The sequence below is a fragment of the Aethalodelphis obliquidens genome, unplaced genomic scaffold, assembly GCF_003676395.1.
Source record: "Aethalodelphis obliquidens isolate GAN/ISIS:26980383/991018 unplaced genomic scaffold, ASM367639v1 scaffold16, whole genome shotgun sequence".
In the NCBI taxonomy this organism is placed as follows: Eukaryota; Metazoa; Chordata; class Mammalia; order Artiodactyla; family Delphinidae; genus Aethalodelphis; species Aethalodelphis obliquidens.
Window position 1 is genome coordinate 9,929,100 of NW_020837960.1, and position 12,751 is coordinate 9,941,850.

Genomic DNA, 12,751 nt, shown 5'->3' on the forward strand with positions numbered 1-12,751 from the left:
AAATACTGTAAATCTATAGAATGTTTATGGTAAATCACTGGAAGTTTGTGGTTATTACTTTTAAGTGCTCTCAGATTGAATCGAGATTAATGCAGTGTTCTTAGAATCCTTAATTACACTCACTATTTGCATCTTGTCAAGCACAAAAAACTTTTGAATGGTTAGTTGGGGAACTAGATTATTTCACTTATTTGAAATTTCCCAATAAGTTAAAATTTAGATTTAAAAGTTAAAAACAATGTCTACAAGTGATAGAATCAAGATGTAACAAACAAACAAAAATGGTATCACTAATCTCCCGAAGTGACACAAGATGGGAATAGTTTCCATGAAAGTTACACATGAAGTCTTAACATTAAAGGGAAGTTAACTAGGAATGTGTGGATATTTGCCCCACCTAAACTGAAATAAGAAAACAACAGTGACACAAATGTTCAAGTTTGTAAACAAAGTGAACTTTAGCCTATAGAAAATATAATCAAAGAGCTATTACACGTTATATAAGGAACTATACTCACTCTCTCAAAAAAGAAAAATGCTGACGGTATCACCAATAATTTAGATTTAGGATTGAAAAGGAGTTTGTAAACAGTGAAGCTTTGACAAACTGCAGAAACTTCAGCTGTATGACATTGCATATATCCATCAACCTATATAAAGTTTCAAAATTACTACTTAAAAGTTTTCTTTTTTCAGCTCTTACACACAGAATTTTGCTACGGTGGTGGCTTTTCCCCAAATGTTTATTATTTGAAGTTTTACTCTACTGTGCTTAAAACAATAAAAATATCTGCTGTTCTACCTGGATATAGAATTATAAATTCCTCAGGGACTATGTAACCCAGTTAAATTAGAATATTGAGAAAGTTCCACGTCTGCTGCTTACGAGGTGTGTTTTTGTGTGTGTGTGACTCATACAGACCTTTGTAATACAGCGAATGTACCAGCATTGACTCTGTGAATGCCATCCAAGAGGACCAGCTTCCCTTCCAGAGCAGCATTTACAAGGGGTGAAGACCGCCAGGCAGTGTCTCCATTTGGAAGCGTGTATCTCTGCTGTAGCAACTCACGTGCTGTCATATCCTGAAACCAATCCCCAACACCCACCAAAGAAAATGCAGAATTAATTTTTAAGACATGGAGGATAGTTTCTTTAGCTTTAGAGTTACCTCTCTCTGAATATAACATTCCATACAACAACTGGGGAGTCATCTTCTCCAATCCAAAGAGAAAGATATTCAGAAGCTTTTCTTGGTCATTTGAATTTTTTTCCTATTACTCAGCCACACAATATATATAGTCCGGGTTTTGTTTTGTTTTGTTTTTCTTCTCTATTTAGTATTTTCCCCCTCTTTTAAAATGTTCACTTGGTATCTACACAGATGACAGCAGTAATTTCTACCCAACTTCAATGGAATTTAACTCAATCGGCTTTACTCCTGAAAGGGCCAAAATATATAGATTCCTTTTTAAGAATTAGAGGCCATACAAACTCATTGGGAGGAGATGCTTATCAATGATGTGCATTTTCTTGCAGCTGGGTTCTCCCGAAAAGCCATGCTAGGAATCACCACAGTTATTCATTTAAAGAGGCTTGAGAGTGGGCAACCTTATCTTGTTCCTGATCTTAGTGGAAATGCCTTCAGTTTTTCACCATTGAGGATGATGTTGGCTGTGGGTTTGTCATATATGGCCTTTATTATGTTGAGGAAAGTTCCCTCTATGCCTACTTTCTGCAGGGTTTTTATCATAAATGGGTGTTGAATTTTGTCAAAAGCTTTCTCTGCATCTATTGAGATGATCATATGGTTTTTCTCCTTCAATTTGTTAATATGGTTTATCACACTGATTGATTTGCGTATATTGAAGAATCCTTGCATTCCTGGAATAAACCCCACTTGATCATGGTGTATGATCCTTTTAATGTGCTGTTGGATTCTGTTTGCTAGTATTTTGTTGAGGATTTTTGCATCTATGTTCACTCTCACCACTCTTATTCAATATAGTTTTGGAAGTTTTAGCCACAGCAAACAGAGAAGAAAAGGAAATAAAAGGAATCCAAATCGGAAAAGAAGAAGTAAAGCTGTCACTGTTTGCAGATGACATGATACTATACATAGAGAATCCTAAAGATGCTACCAGAAAACTACTACAGTTAATCAGTGAATTTGGTAAAGTTGCAGGATACAAAATTAATGCACAGAAATCTCTTGCATTCCTATACACTAATGATGAAAAATCTGAAACAGACATTAAGGGAACACTCCCATTTACCATTACAACAAAAAGAATAAAATATCTAGGAATAAACCTACCTAAGCAGACAAAAGACCTGTATGCAGAAAATTATAAGACACTGATGAAAGAAATTAAAGATGACACAAATAGATGGAGAGATATACCATGTTCTTGGATTGGAAGAATCAACATTGTGAAAATGATGATACTACCCAAAGCAATCTCAGATTCAATGCAATCCCTATCAAACTACCAGTGGCATTTTTCACAGAACTAGAACAAAAAATTGCACAATTTGTATGGAAACACAAAAGACCCTGAATAGCCAAAGCAATCTCGAGAATGAAAAAAGGAGCTGGAGGAATCAGGCTCCCTGACTTCAGACTATACTACAAAGCTACAGTAATCAAGACAGTATGGTACTGGCGCAAAAACAGAAAGATAGATCAATGGAACAGGATAGAAAGCCCAGAGATAAACCCACGCACATATGGTCACCTTATCTTTGATAAAGGAGGCAGGAATGTACAGTGGAGAAAACACAGCGTCTTCAATAAGTGGTGCTGGGAAAACTGGACAGGTACATGTTAAAGTATGAGATTAGATCACTCCCTAACACCATACACAAAAATAAGCTCAAAATGGATTAAAGACCTAAATGTAAGGCCAGAAACTATCACACTCTTAGAGGAAAACATAGGCAGAGCACTCTATGACATAAATCACAGCAAGATCCTTTTTGACCCACCTCCTAGAGAAATGGAAATAAAAATAAACAAATGGGACCTAATGAAACTTCAAAGCTTTTGCACAGCAAAGGAAACAAGACCAAAAGACAACCCTCAGAATGGGAGAAAATATTTGCAAATGAAGCAACTGAAAAAGGATTAATCTCTAAAATTTACAAGCAGCTCCTGCAGCTCAATAACAAAAAAACAAACAACCCAATCCAAAAATGGGCAGAAGACCTAAATAGGCATTTCTCCAAAGAAGATATACAGACTGCCAACAAACACATGAAAGAATGCTCAACATCATTAATCATTAGGGAAATGCAAATCAAAACTACAATGAGATATCATCTCACACCAGTCAGAATGGCCATCATCAAAAAATCTAGAAACAATAAATGCTGGAGAGGGTGTGGAGAAAAGGGAACACTCTTGCACTGCTGGTGGGAATGTGAATTGGTACAGCCACTATGGAGAACAGTATGGAGAATCTTTAAAAAACTACAAATAGAACTACCATATGACCCAGCAATCCCACTACTGGGCATATACCCTGAAAAAACCAAAATTCAAAAAGAGTCATGTACCAAAATGTTCACTGCAGCTCTATTTACAATAGCCCGGAGATGGAAACAATCTAAGTGCCCATCATCGGATGAATGGATAAAGAAGATGTGGCACATATATACAATGGAATATTACTCAGCCATAAAAAGAAACGAAATTGAGCTATTTGTAATGAGGTGGATAGACCTAGAGTCTGTCATACAGAGTGAAGTAAGTCAGAAAGAGAAAGACAAATACCGTATGCTAACACATACATATGGAATTTAAGGGAAAAAAATGTCATGAAGAACCTAGGGGTAAGACAGGAATAAAGACACAGACCTACGGGAGAACGGACTTGAGGATATGGAGAGAGGGAAGGGTGAGCTGTGACAGGGTGAGAGAGAGGCATGGACATATATACACTAACAAACGTAAGGTACATAGCTAGTGGGAAGCAGCCGCATGGCACAGGGATATTAGCTCGGTGCTTTGTGACCGCCTGGAGGGGTGGGATAGGGAGGGTGGGAGGGAGGGAGACGCAAGAGGGAAGAGATATGGGAACATATGTGTACGTATAACTGATTCACTTGTTATAACGCAGAAACTAACACACCATTGTAAAGCAATTATACCCCAATAAAGACGTTAAAAAAAAATAAAAAGTAAAATAAAATAAAGAGGCTTCAAAATGGAGGAAACTGAGGAGGACAGCCATCAGATGAGGTACAGGAATTGACAAACAATAGCACTTACAAGCAATTTTTTAAAATTAATTTTTATTGGAGTACAGTTGATTTACAATGTTGTGCAATTTTTAAAAGCACATACACAATGTACTAGTGCTAAAACAGTGTAACAGGTTTAAGCAAGCTATTAATAGTAGTAGCATATAAACATCTACTTACTGTAAAAAATTTTGGTGCTAATAATATGAATAACTTTTTCTTACATGTGTTAATGTTGAAGATAATAGTTTCTTTTGTGTTATCAACTTCAGATAAATTCTGTAGAACTTATATCAAACAAAAGTTAAACATTTAGTCAATTTTATCCAAAAATGTAAAGGCTTTTGTAAATTCTTTGATACCAAACTCCAGTCTTAAGAAGATGGAAAGTGAATGCATTTGTTTATATCCACAGTGGCAACAAATCTGTACTGAAATCAAGATTAAAATGTAAGTCTTGATCATTTCAGTTTTCTCACTATCAAAAAAGTACTGACTTAGGAAGCAGAAATAGGCTTATATTGAATCATAATGACACTTGAGAAACAATAATATTCAAAGTGATGAAATAAAAATTCAGGGACTTCCCTGTTGGTGCAGTGGTTAAGAATCCCACTGCCAATGCAGGAGACATGGGTTCAAGCCCTGGTCCGGGAAGATCCCACATGCCTCGGAGCTACTAAGCCCATGCACCACAACTACTGAGCCTGTGCTCTAGAGCCCACGAGCCACAACTACTGAGCCCACGTGCCACAGTTACTGAAGTCCATGCGCCTAGAGCCCATGCTCTGCAACAAGAGAAGTTACCACGATGAGAAGCCCGCACACCACAACGAAGAGTAGTCCCCGCTCGCCACAACTAGAGAAAGCCCACACACAGCAACGAAGACCCAAAGCAGCCAAAAATAAATAAATTTATAAATAAATAAATTTTAAAAATAAAATAAAAATTCACATTTTAAGGCAAGACAAGAAAAATTTAAACGTAATTTTTTTCTCTGCCCGTTTGGGCCTCCTCCCTCCCCTCTAGTGTGCATTTTGCATCTGCTTTATGTATTAACCAGACCTCCCCAATGGCAGGAAGGCCTACTTAATCATAAAGATCAATTTTTCTTCTTCTGGGGCCAACCATGTAACTCCTTAGAAGACAGCATTCCTTTCTCAATCCAGTGAGGGGGTCACAATGACCCACCACTCACCTTGTACGTGCAAACATCTCTGGTGAACTTCATGTACAAAGCCAATATATCATTTTCCTTAAAGACAGTGATTGGTGCAGAACAGACTGATCAGATGACTGGGGAGATACTGGGCGGCACCTAATGGAAGTTTAAGAACTTAAATACTTACTTATTAATGTTACTATCTATGTTTCTTATATTCTATTTTACAAGATTACTGTTTCCTGCATTACCAAAGGTGTGACTGAGCCTCAGATAAAATTAATGATGATTAGGTGCCTTGAAATGATTGATCAAATATATAGTTCTATCAATATAGTTCTATATATCAATGATTGTAATAGTGTAACTCTAGTATGGGAAGAAGTAACAAAAGGACTACCTTTTCCTAGACCAAAACTGACTAGCAAGCTAGGTGGTTCAGAGGCTTTTGGCAACTGCTAACAGGGCCTACTCCAGCTATAGCACATTGAGTGACCTGTGAACGAAATCCTTTCCTGACCTGAGAATGAGTATTCCTATTGCCATGGGACAAACTGGTCACATAATGCCTCCCAAACCTTGGTCAAAATTAAGACTAAAAGGGAAGGGATTGTAAAATAAAGAATGTTGCCCACCATCCAGTTCTACAAGAATCAAGTCAGTAATCACTGCAGCCGCTGACCTACAATACACCCTAAAAGGAATTCAGGGTGAAGGTCAGGATACCCACCATCCAGTCCTAGAAGAATCAAGTCAGTAATCACTGCAGCCGCTGACCTACAGGGTGAAGGTCAGGATATGGCACTTTGTGCTCTGGGGAAACTGACACACCTGGCCTTCACGTGGTTAGATATTTTCAGAAGAAATTTTTTATGAACCTGGATTCTTGCATTTCTCCATACTTAGAAAAACACTAAAACTATTAACTAAGATGTCTGTTCCTCATGACTAGCAGCAACCTTCTACTGAGATGTGTGCTTGACTGCAAGTGTCCCCTTCGGCAAAAATCACACACACGCTGACCTCTCCCTTTACCTCTTCGGAACAGTTCTCAGAGCTCTCTAAGAGACTGTCTCCTGGGTTATAATCCTCACGTCGGCTCGAGTAAAATTTTCCGTTTCTTCCTTAGATTGACTATTGATTCATGTTTTTCATTGACAAAACTCAGCAACATAGCCCTAAAGATCCGACTTTGACACATTATCAAAATTTGGCTCAACTCATTCATGTTATCTCATTTTTCAACTATGAACTTTAAATTCTATGCAATTTATATGAGCATGTAAGACTAAATCTATCATCATCATCAGTGTTTACTGAGATGGTTCATGGTGAAAATGAGCTTATTCACACTCATGGCTATGCTACAGAACTGGAAACGGATCACTCCTGCAAGAAAAATAGGACAAATCAAAATAAATGTTTCATTTTCATAATTGAATTATGAAAAAAATCAAATATATATATATAGATACATATATAAACCTTTAAAAAATTAATATAAAAACAGGTAAATTTAAAGAAAACTCTTGGTATTAATTATTCCAGAAAAACAGTCAGGATAGAGTTACATTACATATTGTCCTAGAGCATAAAACAAACAGAAAACATGCTTTAGCACAGTGGTTCTAAGTCAAAGATATGTATCAGAAACAGCTGGAGGAAATTCTGGAAAATATATTGATAGAAGCTTAGGCCTTATCACCCTGAAGATTTGGATTCAGTAGATCCAAGGTGGGGCTTACCACCTATTTTTTATTAAACATTACATAGGTGATATCTTAAATGACTCCCAGGTGGGAAGCGCAGCTTTAAAAAGGACACATTAACTTAATGTGAAACTTTGTCTCATTTATTTATACTCCTTCCTTATTCTGATAGGAATTATGAGATTGCAGGAAGATATATATTAATAAAATGTATAACAAAGTAGTATAAATTAAAAGGTGAAAAAAAAAGAAGAAAAAAAAGGAAAGAGTAGGCCTTATTTCCTTTAAGCATTTCTATTGATATTCAGAAAGGAGGTAACATGAAGAAGGTATCCCACTGAAACCATATTGTTAAAGAAATGATTGGGGGTTGATTTTGAAAATCCCAGCTTCAGACTGAAAACAGATGGTTTTCCAACCCAACTCAGCTCCTTTTGCGTGGGCCCAAGAAGAGGAGATGAGGATTGTGTCTCTGGCATAAGAGGTTTGAACTCCTAAGGAGATGAGGCTAGCAACTGGTAACATTTCTTTTTTTTTTTTTATTTTGACAGAGAAAATTCCTCACTCTCATACCAACACATCCTGAATCACCATTCTGTACAAGATATAAAAAAGCACTACTTCATTTTGTAGTGATGGATAATTCCAAAGTACATTCATATCTTGTTAATTCACACAATGTCTACAATACTTGCCTCATTCAAATAAGTAAATATTTACTAATAAAGATGACGAGAAAGACAACCAGTATGTACGGCTCCCCTTTTCCAACCTAGCAGTTGGAGACTCCCTTTTACTGACTGAAGTAAACTGAAATAATTATTTGCTGCTACACAACAAACAGTAATAGACCAACAGAATTCAAATCTATTAATGCCAACCACAACTACAGACCAGAAATATTTTCCCTTTTTTCAATCTTCAGAGGGGTAAAAAATGGAAAACACCTGGCATTTATTAAAAGACTAGCTCAGTTCAGTTTTATCATATCAAGTCTCTGCATACTATCATGTGAAAAAGAGCCATTCTTCATTTCTAATATATCTGTGCATTAAAATTAAAACCCTCCTGCAGGGAAAAAAAAAGTATCCTCTTTAATAAAAGTAGTTGGTTTTCATAATTAAGATCCTGTATTGGGAGAAAAGATGAAAATTCCAGCTTTTTCTTAAAAAGATAATTGCCCCCACTTTCCATAATATTAGGTATAATAAGAAATTATTTTCAATTGTCTGAAAGTTATTTTCCATTGTGTGAAAGTGCAAGGACACCAAAGTAAAACTGAACTTTCACAGAACAACTGAACCTAGTCAAACTTAATTAACAGAATTTTTTCAGAACAGTCTGAAATGGGTCGGTAACATGATTTCAATATTAAGCTAATCTTTAAAATGGAGTAACAGCTTTTTCAAATGTTTCTGTCTATAGAATTTTTGGGTTTTAGTACCATGAAGTTGTTTTAATATCCTTACTTATTTTAACATATACTGTAACATGGAACTGTTAAAAATATATATATCATTTCCTTATTCTTCCTGCCTACACACATATCCCTAAAGCAAGTGGAAAGACAAAATTTTAAGAAGAAATGTGCTGATTCCATACGAGCGTTTTGAAAGCACACTAATAAAAATCAAGAAAGATGAATGCCCTCAGTTTTGCATATATTTTTCTTATCCTTGAAACCTTTGAACTTAAGAGAATAAAAATAGCACTAATGATATCATAGAGGCCGAACCATTTCCTCTTTCTGTTTCCTTAAAAAATTTAGAAATAACAGGACATGAAAACTAGTTCCTTTAGAGCCACCATTGTCTAAACTTAAACATTTCACCTCCTCATTCAGATCCCTGGAAAACATCCATATATGTATATTAAGATTCTGTGTCATTTTGAATTTTGCTCTTTTGATTTGCAACAGAGAAACCCTACTAAAAACAAAAATGTCTTATTAAAATGAGAAGAAGCATAACTGCACAAAATGTACCAGAGAATATAGATCTGAACCCTAGAGCAATTATATACCTTAAATGTTTTTAGGACCTTTGAATGGTATACATTAATTTTTCTGAGATTCCCTTGAGAAACCTGGATATAAGTAATTAGTCTGATAAATAACTGCAAAAAGTAGCTACCAGAAAATATCCTGCCAGTAGTATAAAATACTAAGAAAATCTGGGATTTAAGGGAATAAAAGAATACACCAAGACTAGCTGATGCAAGCCACCAACTTTACAATAAGGGATTAATTATGTCCATAACTATTAGTGTAAAATACTGCATAAATATTGCATAAACACAGAATGTTAATAATTTTTAGGTCCCAAAATAGAAATGAAGCCATTATTTACAGTCTCAGCACGCTCAGTGAACAAAATGCAAGGCGTGCTGCCAACATTCCTGTGTCATTTACGTTTGATCTCAAACAAAAAGGCCTCTCGTTTTACATACACTGTAAAATTATTTGTAAACTCTTCCATGCTTCTTCCTAAAGTTCTTTTTTAAGCAACTATTTTTAACCTGTCACACATATAATAAATGCTTCCTTTATGTATATAATGATGGCATTACAAGACTACCATGATTGTTTTCAGTTACTCTGCTATTAATGGAAGAAGCCGATTTTGATTCATTTATAGCTCTCTTTACTGTAACCAGTGGGATCTATCTCAAGATGATCTACTCTAAAAATTTATTCCATGAACAGAGAACAAAATTCTTCTGATTGAAGCTAACTAGAAGTCAAACCTACTATGTCACAACTGACCCAACAAAAGGACATCTTAATACAGTCATTCAATAAAATATAAAGTCAAGTTCGGTGAAAGTGCAAATAATGTAATATGTATTCCAAGAAGACACCCAATCAAATCCCTTCTACTATCCTTGCTGTAGTACAGCGGCTAGAAAACTGAAAACATCATTTCTTAGATGCCTTTGCAGCTAAGTTCTGTACACGACCCAGGTTGTACCAAGCATTCTCACATACACAAAACTGGGAACTGAAGAAACTGGCAGTGAGAGTGAAGTACCAGCCAGCACAAGGAAACTCGCTCTTCTACAAAGCTACGGCTGAAGTTCTCCAGGCTCTGTCATTCCTAACTGGGTAAAATCTAAACACTGTGCCCTATCTCTCCCAGAAATTCTGTAAGCTACGTAATACTCTGTAATAAATCCCTCTCAGTTCTAGACAGCCAAAATGGATTCTATTGTCCGCAACGAAAATCACAACCTAAGGATAATAATTTTTTACAAGCAAACCAACTTTATGAAAGCTTGTTTAGAAATGCTCACGGACAACTACATATATAAAAGAGGGTAAGAACAGTTTCAAAAAGGAAGGCAAAAAGCAGAGATGTTATAGAGTAAACTCCCAGGACACACAAACTGAAGAACCACATTTTATTCAAATGGTACTGCAAACTTTGCTACATTTTATCACATATGTTTGACTGTTAGGAGAACAGGTGGGAAAGTAGCAATCGATTCTAGTTTAAATAATATTTGCCTTATAATAATTATTGGGTTGACCAAAAAGTTTGTTTGTTCATTAACATCTTACGGAAAAACCCCAAACAAACTTTCTGGCCAACCCAATAGTAACAAAGTATAAAATCAAAGTTGTGGTATGTGCTAATAACCTGTTCAGTATTCAGTAAAGACACATGGAGCAGTTATGGCATTTGGCCTCACTCAACAACACTCAAATCCCTTCTAGTCAGCCAACATGGAAAGTAGCACAGTTGAAAGAATGGGTACAGTATAAGGAAAGCTGGGTTTTCAATTCCAATTCTGTGACTTATAATATGATAAATGGGTGAAGTGAGTAAAATATCTTTATAATTAAATGAGATAATGTCTGGCACCTAGTGGGTATTTAATAACAGCTGAATCTGAATCAATTGAAGAATCAAAATCCTAATACATTAAAATTTAAATCTAACAATAAATCTAAGTTAACAGTTCAGAACACTAATAAAAGTATAATAACAATGCTGTATGACAAAAGAAATTCTTGTCTTAGAATTTAAAGTAAAGGTAATATTGAAACGTAAAAATTAGTAAAGAAAAGTTGACAGAGCTGATCCTTTAAAAATAATGTAAATTTTTCAAAATGTATGTATCCATTCCTTCATATACTGATTGTCTACTACACGCAAGTCACTGATCCAGTGCTGAGGATACAGCACTGAAAACGATAAACATGGATCCTACATTCCAGGGTGAAGAGAACAAAAACAGACAAAGGAAAGGGAACAGAGGGTGAGAAGGAAGGGAGGGAGGGAGGAGATGCAAATAAAAAAAATATACCATGGGAATTCCCTGGCGGTCCAGTGGTTAGGACTCCACGCTTTCACTGCTGAGAGCGTGGGTTCAGTCCCTGGTCAGGGAACTAAGATTCCACAAGCCGTGTAGTGCAGCAAAAAAAAAAAAAAAAAAAAAAGTGTGTGTGTGTGTATATATATATGTATATCACGATCACGTAGTGGTCAGTGCTGCACAGAAAATGTCGGGTAACGTGATAGCAAATGGCTCCATGGGTCAAGGATGCTTTCTCTAAGTATACTGAAACTGTGGTGATTTAAATGATAAAAGGCCAAGTGAAAATCAGGGGAAGAGTGTTCCAGGCTGAGGCAATATCCTGTGCAAAAGTCCTGAAGCAGAAAAAAGCTAGATAGATTTAAGGGACTGAAAGTAGCCACTGAGGCTGAAACATAACCAGCAGAGGGTCCATCAGGGAGAGAGATGGCTGGAGAGGCAGGCATGGGTGAGATCAGGTAGGGCAGTGTCTCTCAACCCTGGCTCCCTGTTAGAATCACTGAGTAGCTTTTGTAAAAATCCTGAAATCCGGGTCACACCTCAAACCAATTACTTCAGATTCTCTAATGGTGGGGGCTGGACAATGGAAATTTTTCAAAGCTCCTTGGGTGTTTCTAATAGGCAGCCAAGGTAGAAAAGCACTGTTGGAGGGCTCATAAGTCAAGACTAGGGGTTCTTATTTTAAGTATAATGGAAAGCCATTGACAGATTCTAAACAGAGAAATGGCATGATATGGTTTAGGTCACTCCTACTATTCTTTAGAGGATGGATTATGAAATGTAACATATTCTAATTAAATAGTTACAAATATTTAATGTCTACAAAAGAGACTAGAACTTAAATATTCTCACCAAAAAAGAGATAAATTTAAAAATAACTATCTATAAATGTTCAACCACCATAACTGAAAAGTATAAGACATTGATGAAAGAAATTGAAGAAGACACAGATAAATGGAAAGACATTTACACTCAAGGACTGAAGAATTAATATAGTTAAAATGTCCATACTACCCAAAGAAATCTACAGATTCAATGCCATCCCTATCAAAATTTCAATGGCATTTTTCACAGAAATAAATTAAACAATTCTAAAATTTGTATGGACCATAAAAGACCCTGTATAGCTAAAGCAATCTTGAGAAAGAAGAACGAAGTTGGAAACATCACACTTCCTGATTTCAAATTATATGACAAAGCTATACTAACCAAAACTTTATGGTATTTCCATAAAAACAGACACATAGATCGATAGAATGGACAGCCCAGAAATAAACCCACACATATACAGTGAACAAGTTCATGACAAAGGAGCCAAG

At 36.0% G+C, this 12,751-nt stretch overlaps 1 protein-coding gene across 3 annotated transcripts in view; it reads right to left on the reverse strand.

Annotated features, from left to right (window-relative positions):
• VWA8 (von Willebrand factor A domain containing 8) overlaps positions 1-12,751 on the reverse strand; it is a 359,206-nt gene that overhangs the window by 250,509 nt on the left and 95,946 nt on the right. For all 3 annotated transcript variants that reach the window (XM_027116169.1, XM_027116168.1, XM_027116171.1), the window contains exon 13: positions 923-1,083. In XM_027116169.1, coding sequence (XP_026971970.1) covers positions 923-1,083 — 161 coding nt within the window. The remainder of the gene's footprint in view (positions 1-922; positions 1,084-12,751) is intronic.